This window comes from Oncorhynchus keta, chromosome 21, assembly GCF_023373465.1.
Source record: "Oncorhynchus keta strain PuntledgeMale-10-30-2019 chromosome 21, Oket_V2, whole genome shotgun sequence".
Classification (NCBI taxonomy): Eukaryota; Metazoa; Chordata; class Actinopteri; order Salmoniformes; family Salmonidae; genus Oncorhynchus; species Oncorhynchus keta.
In genome coordinates this window covers 22,318,417-22,334,052 of record NC_068441.1, presented here as the reverse complement: position 1 = coordinate 22,334,052, position 15,636 = coordinate 22,318,417, and the positions used below count along the sequence as shown (strand labels likewise).

Sequence of the window (15,636 nt, the reverse complement as noted above, 5' to 3'; positions counted from 1 at the left end):
ACCTGATTCTTTCAGTATCTGCACTTCTCAGTGTCTCTCTCAGTTGGGCATTTGATAGGCTGAGAGTGTCTCTCTCCTTGGTGACATCACCGAGGGTGCGCCGTAGCTCCACCCCATCCCTTCTGTACCCCTCTCCAGTGTCCCGGGTTTGGTTGAGGCGCCTTTCCATCTCCATCATGTCCCGCCTCACCTGGTCTCGGCTCTCCTCACTGGCTGAGAGAGAAGCTCTGCACTCCTCCAACTGGAAGAGGAAGTTAGGGAGAGTGGTGAAGAAATGTTGAACCAGAAATGGTCACCGGCTCCATCCTTGACTCTAACCGTCCCTAACCTCTTTGAGTGCAATGTCCGTGTGTGTCTGTAGGTCAGTGCAGTTCTCCTGCAGCCTGTGTAGCTCCCGATCATGAACACTGTCAGCATCCTCCAGCTGAGAGCGAAGCTCCAGTAACTCAATGGTCAGAGCTCCCACTGAGGCCTATAGACAAAAGTCAGGGAGATGTTTGAGTTTGGACACATACATGTTTAGCCTTTTAATGTAATTTAGAACAATTCAGGATAGTACAGAACGGGAACAGAGTTCTAAAGCGGTCTATAATTACCCTCTCCTGGTCTTTGTAATGAGCTGCCTCTCTGGCTTGTCTGTCCAGCTCCAGGGCTGCAGTACCCAGCTCTGCCTGCAGGATGGACACTCTCTCAGACAGCACAGCCTTTTCTGCTTCCTTCTGGGACAGCATCTGACAGAGGGCAATAGAAAGGGCCTCTAGAACTGGGCATATGGATCACAACCTCATGAAGGTAGTTATCTCTTATCACTATTTGCTCTGCACTTCATTACAAAGTCTGATCTCTATTACATGGTGTCTGTCTGGTCTCTCAGATGTGACTGACCTGTTGTTTCTCTGTCTCTGCCTGTAGCAGACTCTGGTCTCTGTCGTGCTGCAGACTCCTCACTTCATCTCTCAGGTCTTCCCGGTCTCTCTCGGCTCTGAGGAGCTGCTCTTCGGCCTCCTGTCTGACTCGGCGTAGTGCCCCCTCCTGTTCAGACTCCAGACTGTGACGCAGGGCCTCCTGGAGAACAAACACACTCCGTTGTTGATGTTCATTGTAAGGCCCTGACCAGCCCAAATAAAGAACACAAACAACTGAGTAGAATCAAGACACACATTGAGACACTTTTGGCAAAAGAAAGAAATAAATCACATTTTATTTGTCACATACACATGGTTAGCAGATGTTAATGCGAGTGTAGCGAAATGCTTGTGCTTCTAGTTCCGACAATGCAGTAATAACCAACACGTAATCTAACTAACAATTCCAAAACTACTGTCTTATACACAGTGTAAGGGGATAAAGAATATGTACATAAAGATATATGAATGAGTGATGGTACAGAGCAGCATAGGCTCTACAGTAGATGGTATCGAGTACAGTATATACATATGAGATGAGTATGTAAACAAAGTGGCATAGTTAAAGTGGCTAGTGATACATATATTACATAAAGATGCAGTAGATGATAGAGTACAGTATATACATATGAGATGAGTATGTAAACAAAGTGGCATAGTTAAAGTGGCTAGTGATACATGTATTACATAAAGATGCAGTAGATGATAGAGTACAGTATATACATATGAGATGAGTATGTAAACAAAGTGGCATAGTTAAAGTGGCTAGTGATACATGTATTACATAAAGATGCAGTAGATGATATAGAGTACAGTATATACGTATGCATATGAGATGGATAATGTAGGGTATGTAAACATTATATTAGGTACTGCTAGAGCAGAAACCTCTCCAAACAGACCTAGACAGTTTAGTAACACTACTGTAGGCCGTCACTGTAAATAAGAATTCTATAGAGTCTGAGAACCCCCATCCCCCCGCACCTTCTCAGAGGTCAGTCTCTCTGCCTCCTCCTGGTGGTCAGTGATGGTGGTGCGTAGGGCCTGCTGGAACTCCTGCTGGGTGCTGCTCAGGGCCTGGCTCAGAGCCTCTCTCTCCCTCTCACTCTGTGCCAGTGCATTCTCCCCATCAGCACGCACACGCCTCAGCTCCGCTACACAGGACAATAGGGGACATGATGAGCAGTTTTACACTGGTGTTCAGACAGTCATGTAATGGCTATAGCATCATTTCTCCATCAATCTCCTCAACTCCTTTTTACTAACACTTGATCTGGTTTCCCCTCGTTCTTTTGATGTTCTATGGCTTCATCAATGCTCCTCAATGTTTCATTCTAACATATCAATACTTCCGTCTTCCTTGTTAATGCGCTCTCTGCCACACTGTCACTACCATCCTGTTTTCACTCATTTGGTTCCTCCTCCTGTCCTCTCTCTCTCTCTCCATTTCTCACCATTGTTTGTCTCACAGCGCAGACGCAGGCTCTGGATCTCTGTCTCCAGCCGCTCTCTGCCAGACTCCAGCTGCACCAGCTGCTGCTGCTCCTCAAACAGGCTGGTCTCCAGGGCCTCCCGCTCCGACCTGCAGGGGCACGACACACACATTAGGGACCAATTCTTCAACACACACACGTGCACACACACAGATCTCACCTGAATGTGGCGAGCTCCTCAGTCAGGTTGGTGTTCTCTCTCTCTGACGCAGTCAGCTGGACCACCAGCCCCGCCCTCTCTCTAGCCAGCTCCACTCTGCCCCGCCCTACTTCCTCCAGGGCCACACCCTGCCTCTGTTCCTCACCCCGGGCCATGCCCAACTCCGCCCCCAGAGAGCTCACCTCGCCACACAACTGTCAGCAGAAATACACAGGTACATCCAGTAAAACTGTACACATTTACAGACATATTAAATGGAACAATGAGGTTTCAGACCTCAGTGATGATCATGCTTTGTTAATTACTGAAGCTCTTTCTTGCTGAGAAGACACATTATCATATGCCACTTTCCCATTCAGAGTGGAGACTCATCATTTACCTGAGTGACTTTGTCCTGCAGCTTCACTCTATCTGCCCGGAGACTCTGAAGCTCCGCCTCCATTACCACCCTGCTCAGCTCAGACTCTTGCAGTGATTGGTGGAGGGCGAGGCGGGCGGTGTCCAGCTCTAGTCTGTCCTGCTCCACTCGGACCAGCTCATCTCTGATGGTAAGCTTCTCCTGCTCCGCCTCACGCTTCTGGGCCTGCAGATGGGCCTTCTCCTCCTCCAGCTGAGAGACAGAAAGAGAGAGAGAAACATGGACACGTATGAGTGTGAACGGGTGAGGAAGGCCTAAATTGAAGAGGTCCAGGAAGGCATACCATGATACCTATCCTATAGAATAGACCAGAGAGATGCTTTGTTTTGATGGTTACTCTTGCATCAGTCCTATATGACTTCACCCACAAGTGTTAGTGTTGGTCCCACTGTGTCTTACCTGGCAGATGATGAAGTTGAGGTCAGACTTGTCCTGGGCCAGGCCCTCGTTCATGCTGCCCATCTTGGCCAGAGAGTCTTGGAGGGCAGCCTCCTCAGAGTGAAGCTTATTGACCAGCAGAGAGAGCTCTGCATTACTGCTCTCAGCCTGTGGTAGAGAGGAGAAAACATACAGGACAGAGAGAGGATGGGTGAAATTTTAAGGGATGAACTTTCAAGGAGTGGAAGTCAAAGGAGGAACAAATAGCAACATCCAAACAAGAGGATCCAGAGAGTTTGAGTGATATCATCCATGTCTGTCTGTGTGTCTTACCCGGTTCAGAGCCTCAGTGAGCTGGACCTTCTCCCCCTCCAGCAGCTGCTTCTCTACCTCCGCCTGGTGGTGGGTCTCTCTCACTACAGACAGCTCCCCTCGCTGGACAGACGCCTGGCTCTCACTCTGCTCCCACTGCTTCTGACTGTGGGGTCAGGGACAGCGTTAGACACAGAGACATGACCACAGGGTTTGTTTTCCATTCACACACCCTATCAATGACAATTGGTTTCGCTGATCTCTTCTCTCACTCACACTCGTTCGGTCTCAGCCTCGGCTCGGTCTCTCTCCTGCAGAACGGCCTCCTTCTCCTCTCTCTCGTGATCCCTCTCTCTCTGGGCCGACGTCACGGCCTGCTGCAGCTTTTCATAGTCCATTTGCAGGATCTGGGCCTTGATCAGAGCTGTCTGGGCTGCCTTCTCCACAGCCATCTTCTCGCTGAGAGGACAGACACACAGACACAGAGGACAACAGGACATGGTGATAAGAAATTTCTGTAAAACTGTATGAAGGGATAGATGTGCGCTTCCTCAAAATAAATTGAACTGCTAGTGCTTATAATATATGTAGCATTAGCCACTCCTCTTCTCTAGCTACTCCACACGAAGGCCTGTTCTTTAACCAGTGCACTGCGGGAAGACAGTTCCTGGTGCTAAAGGGTTTTCCATCACCCAAGTTGTTTTATAAGTCTGCTTGCGGACTCTCCTGGTTGTACCTCGCCAATGTGTCTCTGTCTTGTTTCAGACGTTCTCTCTCTCTCTGCGTGGTGTCTTTTTCTATCTGAAATCCATCCCTCTCTCCCTGCAGGGTCCGACTGCGCTGCTCTGCCTCTCGCTTGGCTGACTCCGCCTCTGCGAGCTGTCTGCGCAGTGTCTGCAATGATGAATGGGCAGAGGACAGGCACCCCCGGACCTCCTGTGGACCAGAGAGAGGGGACAGAGTGGGACACTGAACACTGGATGCTGAAAGTGATACAGAGGAATTAAGAGACAAGACAACTTTTATAGGAAATGTTTGTATAGGAAAGTTGGACAATGTAACATTGTAATAAAGCAGGCTAGAAGAAGCTTCAATTCCCAATCCCAGGGAATGACTACAGTAAAATCACTTAGATAGTAGAAGATGTGTTAATGTGTCCAGCTGCAGCAGAGGGACAGGGTACCTGCAGCTGCAGATGTCTGCTGTTGACAGCAGAGCGCAGGGCAGACAGGCTGGCTTCTGGGACGGGTGCCAACGAGGAGTAGCGTCTGGGAGAGATGGATCGCCGTGATGACGAGGAGCGGTGAGGGGAGGAGCCACGGAGCAGAGCCAATAGAGGAGCTCCGGTGTTCTCCTGGTCTGCCTCTGATGACGAGTCCCCATCGGACAGGACAGTCTAAGGAGGGGTTTAAATGTGGAGGTTGGTCAAAGTTTGCTGTGTGTGTGTGTGTATGTGTGTGTGCGCGTGCATGTGTATAAGTGAGAGACTGCTGTACCTGTGCGATGTCTCTCAGTGTGTCCAGCAGTGTTTCAGTATGAGCTCTCATCACCTGCATGTCTGTCTCATCGTTGCCATTCTGCTCCTGTAGTAGAACCATAGTGAGGGGTATGATGGCTAATGGCTACAGGGAGTTTCTATGCTGGGGTCACACAGGCCAATCTCACCTCCAGTCTCCTGATCAGAGAGGCCATGTCTCTGTCTCTCTCCTCAGTCTGCCCCTTCAGCCTCTCCCACTCTTGCACTGCATCTGACAATCTGACCACACACACGCACACACGCACACACACGCACACACACGCACACACGCACCATTGAATCTCTAAGATGCACATTACAGTTCACCCTCTTGATTTACCGCCACCGGACAGACCAGGCTTCCACTCAGTAAACACAGAGAGACAGACAGTGTCAGAGTCCCATAGGGCTCTGGTCAAAAGTAGTGTTCTATGTAGGGTGCCATTTGAGACACTGCCAATGACTGAGCAGAGTGTTCAACTCTGTCCCTGACCTGGCGTTGAGCTCGGCCCTCTCTGCGTCTGTCCTGGTCTGCAGGCTCATCATCTCGGTCACCCGTTCTCTGAGCTGCAGCTCCAGCTGCCCCCGCAGCGCCACCTCCCGCTCCAGAGCCAGGGCCGCCCCTCCCTCCCGGTTGCGCATCGTGGAGGACAGGCCAGAGCAGGATGACTGGATAGAGTGGGAGGTCTGTACCAGCTCGTTACGCATGTCAGACAGGTCTCTGGCAGGGGGAAAGGGGCCGAGGGCGAAATATGAAAGAATAAAAATTCCATAGAGCACAAATGTCGTGGCAACTTCACAATATAAAATGAGGTGCTTTTGTGCAGTTTGTTGTGCAGTTAGTTGTTCTGACCTCTCTGTAGCGCTCTTCAGCTCAGACACCTGCCTAAGGAAGCCCACCACCTGTCGCCATAGGCACAGTAGACGACTGTGCTCACTGCTGAAATAACTGTGGAAAGACTAAGAGAGAAATTGTGAAATGGCATGTGACAGAAAATAAGAAAAGTAAAGTGTTTCTTATATAAAAAATTAAAACAGCCATCCGCAAAAACCCATTTCTAATACCCACCTCCTCCTCCCTCCTCCAATCAGACTCCCTCTGCTCCAGCTCCACCCTGGATTTAGACCAATCAGCAGTGAGCCTGCGTATGTCCTGGCTGAGTGCCTCATTGGCCAGTCCTGCCTGCTCCAACTGCTCTCTCAGCATGGCGTTCACTGCAGACAGACTGCTGCTCCTGTGGAGCATAACACGGCATTGCATCAATTGCATTGAATTCTGTATGCCATTAGTTTCATTACTGATTGGCCCAGGCAGATTACAATCACTAACCTTTGCTGCTCCTCCTCCAACCGGATCAGAGCATTTTCCAAGTCGCAGCATGGATCCACCTCTTCTCTGCGGTGACTGTTGCTGGACAGATCACAACGACCCTAAAGAGAAATAAAAATCACAGTTACACATCCAATGTGAATTGTAGATTAACTCACTGCTGTAACTAAATGCGTGGTTAGTTGTTTCAGAATGTCTCCATAGTGGTGTAGAGCAGTACGAACACTCAGTCTGTGCTGCTCCAGCTCCGAGGACTTCTCCACTAGAGTCTGCTCTAGATCTCCACACCTCTTCTTGTACTGCAGGACCTGGAGGGGAGGACACAGTGAGGTGATCTGCTCTCTGACTGGTGACATAATATAGATTACATTAGATAAGCAGCGTCAGTTCCTATTTGTCATCATAAAATGTTTAATTCTTAGTAGGAGAGTATGTAAAGGCAGTGATGTCATACAGGAAGACATCTATGAGGTTCATGAACTCACTTCCCAAATTAAAACCATAAAAAAACACAGCCATTACCTGTTTTGTGTTCATTTGTGTGTTCTTCAATAAAAATAAAGTAAATAAAAAAACACAAAAAAACACGCCATTAGGCTCAACCTGTTAACAAGGTTGGCAGACAATTACAGACTTACAAATGAACTAGTAAAACACTCTTTACCCTCCAAATGAAATGGAGGTGAACGGAAACAAATGCATCATAGTGTGATACCTTGGCCTGCAGCTTCTGCACCAGCTGAGCCTGTCTCTGCTGGCCCTCCTGGTAGGCTGTGAGTTTACGCTTGTAGGCCGCCTGCTCCTCATCCAGACGCCGGCGCAGGTCCACGTTCTGCTGAGCCAGGCTGCGAGACCCTGGTGAACCCTGCTCCCCGTCACTCATCTCCAGGCAGAGCGCATGCTCTAGCTACGTAGATTAAAACACATAACAGAGAGGTTGAGGGGGTGATGTGGCACAGGGGGAGTCACAATGTAACCCCTGTTGCTTACTGTTTTTCTTCGGGATTGCAAGCTATGCTATGTGGTCGGACCTAGAAAGTCAAATAAGATATGCTGGAATGTTTTACCATAATTCTCTGTTATAAATGCATAATTAATTATTGGAAGGAGCAAGACGATTCCATTTGCATCTACCTAACCCTATCAGGAACCAAATGGTTTCTTAGAGGGCTCTGTGATTGAGGGGTTGTAAGCAGGCCTCCAGGCACGGCTCCAGGATGAAATGCCTGAGGGGGCATTTTAAATCCATGGGGGGCACAACTAGTATTGCTTTATAGAGTCTTAATAAAACAAGAGATTGGTCCTACTATGACATACAGGTGTATCTGAAATGCAGCCATAGCTGCAGTAGACCTACACCTAACAGAATGAGCACCAGTAGGACATCAAAGATTCTCACAGGCTTCATAATGTAAACATCAATTACAACAACTATAGGCTGCATTAGTCGAATTTGTGACACTACGCAATGAGCATAATCTACAGTAAGCCAAGCCTCCACATCTCCAGGTGTGCAACATTTTCTATGGGAGAGTTTCAGAAAAGCAAACTAAATCCAACTATATTCATAGCTGGTGTGAAATGTCCTACATGACAGTAGCCAATTCAAATCTGCCGCGAATAAGAATAAATGCCCATTCAGAGAGTGTTACGGATACAGGTATCCTGTGTGTATTTGTTTTCTCTCCTTCTACCCTAGTCACACGTGGAAGTCATCAGTTGCTAATCAGTCACCAATCTAAAGACACACCTGCTCCTTTTCCCTTACCCAGTCACATCCCCTTTCCCTTGGTTTAAAAGAAACCCAATCAGTTGTCTCTCCAGCTATCTCTCTTTTGTTTTTGTGCCTACATGTCACATTTGTCCATTATCATGTGAGTATGTATTGTTGTGGTGTATGACTGTTTGTTTGTTGGTGGGAAAAGGGGATACCAAACCAAGTCGCCCTTGGGCATACATTACCCATAGGAAAACTTTGTCTAAGAACCCTAGTTAGATCTGGGTGGACCACCCACTGTATTTTATTGGTTAGTTAGCTAGCTGTTCATGAAACAGGCTAGACTACCTTAGTTTTTTTTGTTGATATATATTAGTTCTTTCCTTGGGTCCAGCTCAGCCCCCCCCCACCCCCATCACCATGTGTTTGAACAATAAACCTTAAGTGTTTGACAGTAGAATTAGGTTGTCTGTTATTAATTCTCACTGTTCCTTTTCACTTATGATTTGCTTGAGATATGTTACGGGTCTCGTTTCCATCCCCCTTAGACTGCAGGGCCAAAGGGATTCGTAACAGAGAGCAACACACACGTTATAGCAAGAGAGCAGGGAGGGGCGATAAAGTAAGCTGCGTGCCTTCATAGGCTATTGTAAAAGTGATGTAAATATTAGAGGTCAACTGATTATGATTTTTCAACGCCGATAGCGATACTGATTACTGGAGGACCAAAAAAGCAGATACCGATTAATCGGCTGATTATTTTACATTTATTTGTAATAATGACAATTACAACAATACTGAACGAACACTTATTTTAACTTCATATAATACATCAATAAAATCAATTTAGCCTCAAATAAATAATGAAACATGTTCAATTTGGTTTAAATAAGGCAAAAACAAAGTGTTGGAGAAGAAAGTAAAAGTGCAATATGTGCCATGTAAGAAAGCTAACGTTTAAGTTCCTTGCTGAGGACATGAGAACATATGAAATCTGGTGGTTCCTTTTAACATGAGTCTTCAATATTCCCAGGTAAGAAGTTTTAGGTTGTAGTTATTATAGGAATTAAAGGACTATTTCTCTCTATACCATTTGTATTTCATTAACCTTTGACTATTGGATGTTCTTATAGGAACTTTAGTATTGCCAGTGTAACAGTATAGCTTCCGTCCCTCTACTCGCCCTTACCTGGGCTCGAACCAGGAACACAACGACAACAGCCACCCTCAAAGCAGCGTTACCCATGCAGAGCAAAGGGAACAACTACTCCAAGTCTCAGAGCGAGTTACGTTTGAAACGCTATTAGCGCGCATCCCGCTAACAAGCTAGCCATTTCACATCGTTTACATGAGCCTAATCTCAGGAGTTAATAGGCTTGAAGTCATAAACAGCACAATGCTTGACGCACAACGAAGAGCTGCTGGCAAAACGCACGAAAATGCTGTTTGAATGAATGCTTACGAGCCTGCTGCTGTCTACCTCAGTCAGACTGCTCTATCAAATCCTAGACTTACTTATAACATAATAGCACCCCGAAATACGAGCCTTAGGTCATTAATATGGTCGAATCCGGAAACTATCATCTCGAAAACAAGACGTTTATTCTTTCAGTGAAATACGGAACCGTTCCGTATTTTATCTAAGGGGTGGCATCCATTAGTCTAAATATTCCTGTTACATTGCACAACCTTCAATGTTACGTCATAATTACATAAGAGTCTGGCAAATTATGCGGCCCAAACTGTTGCATATACACTGACTCAGCGTGCAATAAACGCAAGAGAATATGTACATAAAGATATGAATGAGTGATGGTACAGAACGGCATAGGCAAGATGCAGTAGATGGTATCGAGTACAGTATATACATATACATATGAGATGAGTAATGTAGGGTCAGGGACTAAGGGGAGACTGGCTCATAATAATGGCCGGAATGGAGCTCATTTAAAAAAATATAATCACTCATTTAAAAAATATATATATTTTCATTTAACCTTTATTTAACCTTTATTTATGTATTTTAACTGCAGGCTAGCCAAATCATTGTCACCATGAAGAAAACTGATTAAAGATAACATGGTAGATATTTTTGGCTAATAATTCTTGATGTTCACCCGCATTTAGTAAGGCTAAATTCTAACGCCATACTAATGAGTCTCCCCCTCTAGCCTGACACCCCTCTGTTCCCCACTAAAGCCCCTGTTTACCATCACCAGGGGTGACAAATGCCATAGCAACATGCCACTTCACTTCATTCCTGTCCCCGTAACCAAGGAGACGGACAAAATTCTCCAGAGCAGACAAGGAAAATAATGAAAGGAACATTGGGAATGGTGTAAATTGGTATTTGTTATATGTGCCTGTCAAATGTCCCTTTGACTGTGGCCTGCTTGGTCTTCACAGTGCCAGGTGTATGGCAACTCAACCTACTATTCCTTTACGAGAAAGATTAGAGACCACAATGGTGGGTCAAGCATTTAAACCCACCACATATATGGCCCCTCGAAGCCAGGTTAGTGTTGTTATTTTACTTACTGGTCTTCTTCCTCCTCTTCTCTGTCTCTTACCCTCTCGCTGATTGCGCTGTATTTGATAGCCAGCTCATTGCGGTCCGCCTTGCTATGGGCCAGCAGGTCTTCCAGCCTTCCCAGCTCTACCTGCAGCACCCGGTTCTCCTCTTGGACAGACATCACTGAGAACCTGGTTCCTGGTGCTGGGGTGGGGAGAGAGAGTGCCAGACAACCAATCGCGTTAATGAAGAGCACAGCGCTTTGTTCAATATTCAGGACACTAAAATATCACAGATGCATTCAAAGTAGAGTAAGATGGTTGGCTACTCACAGCTCTCGTTGAGGTTCTTGGTGACAATCTTTCGTACCCGTGCAGGTCGACACATAGTTGGGTCTTCTGGGGAGGCACCTCTGACCGTCAGCCTCTTCTCCACAGACAGCACACTCTCCTCCACCCTCTGGCAGGGAGACAAAGACACATAGTTATAGTTAATCTCCTCAGAGACAGACTAAAACTAAGGGCCCTGCAGATCACAGTGCCACGAGGACAGGTGGCTTCTCAGCAGTCACTCCTGTCTACCAGAGAGCTGTGTTCAGAATAGAACACTGACCTCACACTCTGCAGAGCACGCATACATACACTTTCATAACACAGAGAGCAGATTTAATGGCATCTCTGTCGAAGTGTCAAACCATCAGCATCCTCAGTGAAGACGTCTATTGTAATTACAACGAGGCTACATACTTATAACATATTGGGTAACCTATTGATATTTCTATAAATCTTTACAATAAATTATTTACAGAAGAATATCAATACATGCTAAAAACAACGATAAATAGAAGTGCAATCGTGCACGAGCCATGACATGACCTGTATTACAGATTCCAATTTGGAATCCGAGCTGTAATTTTCCGTGTCGCTCATTGAGAAACGGTTGATTTTAATCCAAAAACAGCAAAAAAGAGACGAAAAAGAAACGTTCCGCTCCAGTCCCGTGCGCTGGTAGCGTTTTCAAATAGGATTAACCGTTCGATTTAGATCAAAATTAACGGATGCACGCGGTTAAATGCGTATCAAAATGAACGACACACGAGCAACTATAAAACAAAAATATATGTCTGCTGTACAGAAAGTTGTGAGTTTGTTGGAATCTCAGGATTTCTCCCACGTCCCACAGGTGCGTCCTGCTCCATCCTCTACAGGACTGTCGGAGAAAGATTGAGGACAAGGGGATTAGCAGACTGTAAATCCCCCCTCCCTCCTCCACGAGGAGAGCTTTCAATTCCTATTCTTTTGCCTGGCCACGCTTGCAGTTTAATTAGATAGCCATGTCCTTCATAAAATAGTTACACTCAATTACAATTAAACAAAATGCACAGTATTATTGGATTAAAAAGGAGCTGCACATGTTGATGATATCAACTAAATCAATGTAGGATATTTGTAGGGCACACAATAATATCATTTATTTCACAGACCCTACGCGATGAGCTCTGAAGTTTTTTAACAAGGCTGTCTGTGTCCATTCATCATTCCTATCAATGATATAGTTTCTTCATTCATATTATAGAATATGTGCCAAAGAAGAGTTAGGCTACACAGAATAAAGATGACGATGGTACGTTAAGGGAAATGCATGATCCACTCTTCTGTGAATGCGAAAAGTCAGTCAGTGTTTATAATGTTGCAATAATTAAACACACACCATAATCAACAAGAAGGGAAAAAACAAACAATTTGATCCACTTTACAGTATCTGGTGGCCCAGTTCGAACACCTTACCTACCACATCACTTCAATGCTTGAAATACCATGGTAACAGACATGCCCACAAAAGAGAAGGACTCAGAATGCCAATACCAGACCCCTCTATTCACAAAGCCCAGCCTTAACCACAGGCCCACAACTTTCAGCGTGTTCTCATTTTGAAAGGAGATGTGCATCAAATATTTAGCCATTATATTCTGTCGCAAAACTATTGTATATTTGGACAATGTTAAATATCACACATCATTCAATTTCTCATGTCTTACTCTGGCGTTTTTTGGGGGTTAAGGGCCCTCTTGTGGTTTCCCGGCAGTGCTGCATTGTATGGAGGCAAGGGTACTAGATACTACATTCAAGGGTACTAGATACTATATTGAGCATGATCCGAATGTTAATCTTTGTGAATAAATTAACTTGGAAACATAGTATTAGGTTAATCGTAACAAATATATTATGGCCTACAACTAAGAGCACAGCATTTTTCCTTGTCAGGTCATGCAGAGAGTAAAAACTCCTGGCTTTAAGTGGTCCTTTATTACTAAGCAATTACCAGTAGAGCTACTGTTCTAATAAGCACTTTAACCAGCTAGGTCTTCCTGGACCTGGGGTAGGCTTATAGCCTATTACAGGTCAAACCAGTTTAACCTGGGTAATGAATCTGGGTGTGGGTCAGTGTTCTACTAGCTGGTAAAGCATGTGTAGGCTATTAGGAGTAATACATTTGGCAGTTTTAGCCAAACTCTCTGCTGTATCCCTGAAATGTCTCTGTAAAACTGCACCAGTGGTATCCAAACTAGAGAGTCCTTGCATTACAAAAACGTACGCTATAAGGTTAAACTATGTTAGTATTATAAATGACTAATTAGGGGTTCAAGCGGCGAAGTTGAGTGAAACCCTATTGTATTTGTTGAAGTTGATTATTATTATTTTCCTTCTGACGATTTAGTGAGAAAAAAAAGTAAATTCCTGTGAGTTGGTGAGGCCTAGAACAGGGGTCGGCAACAGCAATGTAGAAATTATTATAATCATGTTCTGGCCTATAACAAGTGATTGAAAATGCAACCCTTAGAAAGCTCATGCCCCTCACCCCATTTGAACTAGAGCCCTGAAAATCTGTAGAAAGGGGTTGTGGCAGATATCAAAACTCTTCCGTGGTAGGATACACTTAAGCTTCCTCGCCAAAAGTAGGCTATCGAGGAGAGGAGGACCGTCCTCCGTTTGCCTTCTAACGAATTGACACACTCCTCGGTTTTCCCGATACCACAACGGCCCTCAAGGAACTACACTGGACTTGATGCAAACTGGAAACCACATATACTGAGATCGCATTTATTGAAGCAGGAGATTTTAACAAAGCAAATGAGGTAAACGCTACCGAAGTTCTATCAACACATTGAGTGTAGTTACAAATAAGAGCAATTTTTACAATTAAGGGCTGTATCACCGCCTGGTGCGGCAACTGCACCGCCCGCAACCGCAGGGCTCTCCAGAGGGAGGTACGGTCTGCCCAATGCATCACCGGGGACACACTGCCTGCCCTCCAGGACAGCTAGAGCACCCAATGACAAAGGAAGTCCCAACCCCTCAGGGGAAGCCATAAAGGTCAAAGTATTGCACTGGCTAGAGAGATGGAAACTTGAGTTCACCTTAGCCCAAGTTTGACACAGTTCATTGGAGAACTTGGGGCACTGAGGAATGTACACTCTGCCCAGAATGCTGTTAGGGTCTGGTTTAACATCCGGAGCATTCAGAACCCTATTGAGCTCCTGCATATCAGCTGATGAACAAAGGCGCTTCACTCTCAGCTCTCTGAGCCATAGTTTGCTGATCCAGAACGGGGAGGAGTCTCAGAGGAGATAGCATCAAGATCCTGTCTTAAGTCTTCAGCTGAGCCTTTCGGGCTGAGAGAGCGGAGCTGCTAAGACAGAGAGGCTGCCTGGGCCTCCAACTCATCCAGAGTAGGTCCCGTCTTTCTTACTGCTTGGAGGGCAGGCCTGCTGAGCTCCCAGCGCCTCTAGAGTTCGTCTCCATCATAGCCAGTCATGCTTCACGTAGGCATGTAGCACAATAAATGCTGCTGAAGGGGGAATCCACAGAATGAATGGCATTTTTTTTTTTAAATTTTACCTTTATAGGTAAACTAAGTCAGTTAAGAACAAATTCTTACTTTCAGTGACAGCCTAGGAACAGTGGATTAACTGCCTGTTCAGGGGCAGAACGACAGATTCTGTACCTTGTCAGCTCGGGGATTTGAACTTGCAACCTTTCGGTTACTAGTCCAATGATCTAACCACTAGGCTACGCTGCCGCCCCATACTCTAAGCCTAGGCACATCATACAGGTGGAATGGGCATCAACCGAAGCCAAGCAAGCATTGCATTTATTGCAGTAGCATGGATGATCTTCTCCCGGTCTAGACAGAAGTGGAAATACAGATATGTCTTACAGATCAGATCATCTGTAGAACACCCTGTTAATACTGTATGAGGTATAATTATAAAGTAGTCCTGTTGTCAGGGCAATATGTGAATTATGTAATAACATTGTATGGATATCAGAATATATTTAGGGAAATTCCACACACAATCCCCAAAAGGAATGGATGTTAAGAGCCAAGCTCAACTGACTCTGTAACAGAGTAGGTGTGAGATGTCCTGAAAACAGACTGGTCAACTGCTACGAGATTAGTGAGGAGTGATGGTTGCTGATAATGGGCTACACTTATGTAGCTATTGCATTCAAAATCTGCCATTTCCAGCTACAATAGTCATTTACAACATTATCAATGTCTACATTTACATTTAAGTCATTTAGCAGACGCTCTTATCCAGAGCGACTTACAAATTGGTGCATACACCTTAAGACATCCAGTGGAACAGCCACTTTACAATAGTGCATCTAAATCTTTTTAGGGGGGGTGAGAAGGATTACTTACCCTATCCTAGGTATTCCTTGAAGAGGTGGGGTTTCAGGTGTCTCCGGAAGGTGGTGATTGACTCCGCTGTCCTGGCGTCGTGAGGGAGTTTGTTCCACCATTGGGGGGCCAGAGCAGCGAACAGTTTTGACTGGGCTGAGCGGGAACTGTACTTCCTCAGTGGTAGGGAGGCGAGCAGGCCAGAGGTG

At 45.7% G+C, this 15,636-nt stretch overlaps 2 protein-coding genes across 5 annotated transcripts in view; one reads left to right on the top strand and one right to left on the bottom strand.

The window, feature by feature from the left end:
• Window positions 1-15,636, top strand: part of LOC118400263 (succinate dehydrogenase [ubiquinone] iron-sulfur subunit, mitochondrial-like) — a 401,361-nt gene that overhangs the window by 29,662 nt on the left and 356,063 nt on the right. The window lies entirely within an intron of this gene.
• The window catches only part of LOC118400261 (rootletin-like), a 26,560-nt gene extending 10,924 nt beyond the window's left edge, over window positions 1-15,636 (bottom strand). The window contains exons 1-25 of one of the 4 annotated variants that reach the window (XM_052473468.1): window positions 15,449-15,636; window positions 11,074-11,200; window positions 10,800-10,945; window positions 7,228-7,419; window positions 7,035-7,058; window positions 6,737-6,820; window positions 6,513-6,613; window positions 6,252-6,417; window positions 6,036-6,142; window positions 5,676-5,903; window positions 5,332-5,422; window positions 5,163-5,249; window positions 4,850-5,062; window positions 4,403-4,602; window positions 3,943-4,125; window positions 3,688-3,832; window positions 3,376-3,522; window positions 2,938-3,168; window positions 2,559-2,752; window positions 2,360-2,487; window positions 1,890-2,059; window positions 886-1,065; window positions 597-731; window positions 329-472; window positions 3-241 (exon numbers count right to left, since the gene is read on the bottom strand). In XM_052473468.1, coding sequence (XP_052329428.1) covers window positions 3-241; window positions 329-472; window positions 597-731; window positions 886-1,065; window positions 1,890-2,059; window positions 2,360-2,487; window positions 2,559-2,752; window positions 2,938-3,168; window positions 3,376-3,522; window positions 3,688-3,832; window positions 3,943-4,125; window positions 4,403-4,602; window positions 4,850-5,062; window positions 5,163-5,249; window positions 5,332-5,422; window positions 5,676-5,903; window positions 6,036-6,142; window positions 6,252-6,417; window positions 6,513-6,613; window positions 6,737-6,820; window positions 7,035-7,058; window positions 7,228-7,419; window positions 10,800-10,945; window positions 11,074-11,128 — 3,590 coding nt within the window. In that variant the 5' untranslated portion in view covers window positions 11,129-11,200; window positions 15,449-15,636. Of the gene's footprint in view, window positions 1-2; window positions 242-328; window positions 473-596; window positions 732-885; window positions 1,066-1,889; window positions 2,060-2,359; window positions 2,488-2,558; window positions 2,753-2,937; window positions 3,169-3,375; window positions 3,523-3,687; window positions 3,833-3,942; window positions 4,126-4,402; window positions 4,603-4,849; window positions 5,063-5,162; window positions 5,250-5,331; window positions 5,423-5,675; window positions 5,904-6,035; window positions 6,143-6,251; window positions 6,418-6,512; window positions 6,614-6,736; window positions 6,821-7,034; window positions 7,059-7,227; window positions 7,420-10,799; window positions 10,946-11,073; window positions 11,201-11,616; window positions 11,952-15,448 lie in introns of those variants that run through there. The other 3 variants (XM_035796935.2, XM_035796936.2, XM_035796937.2) reach the window with 3 other exon arrangements.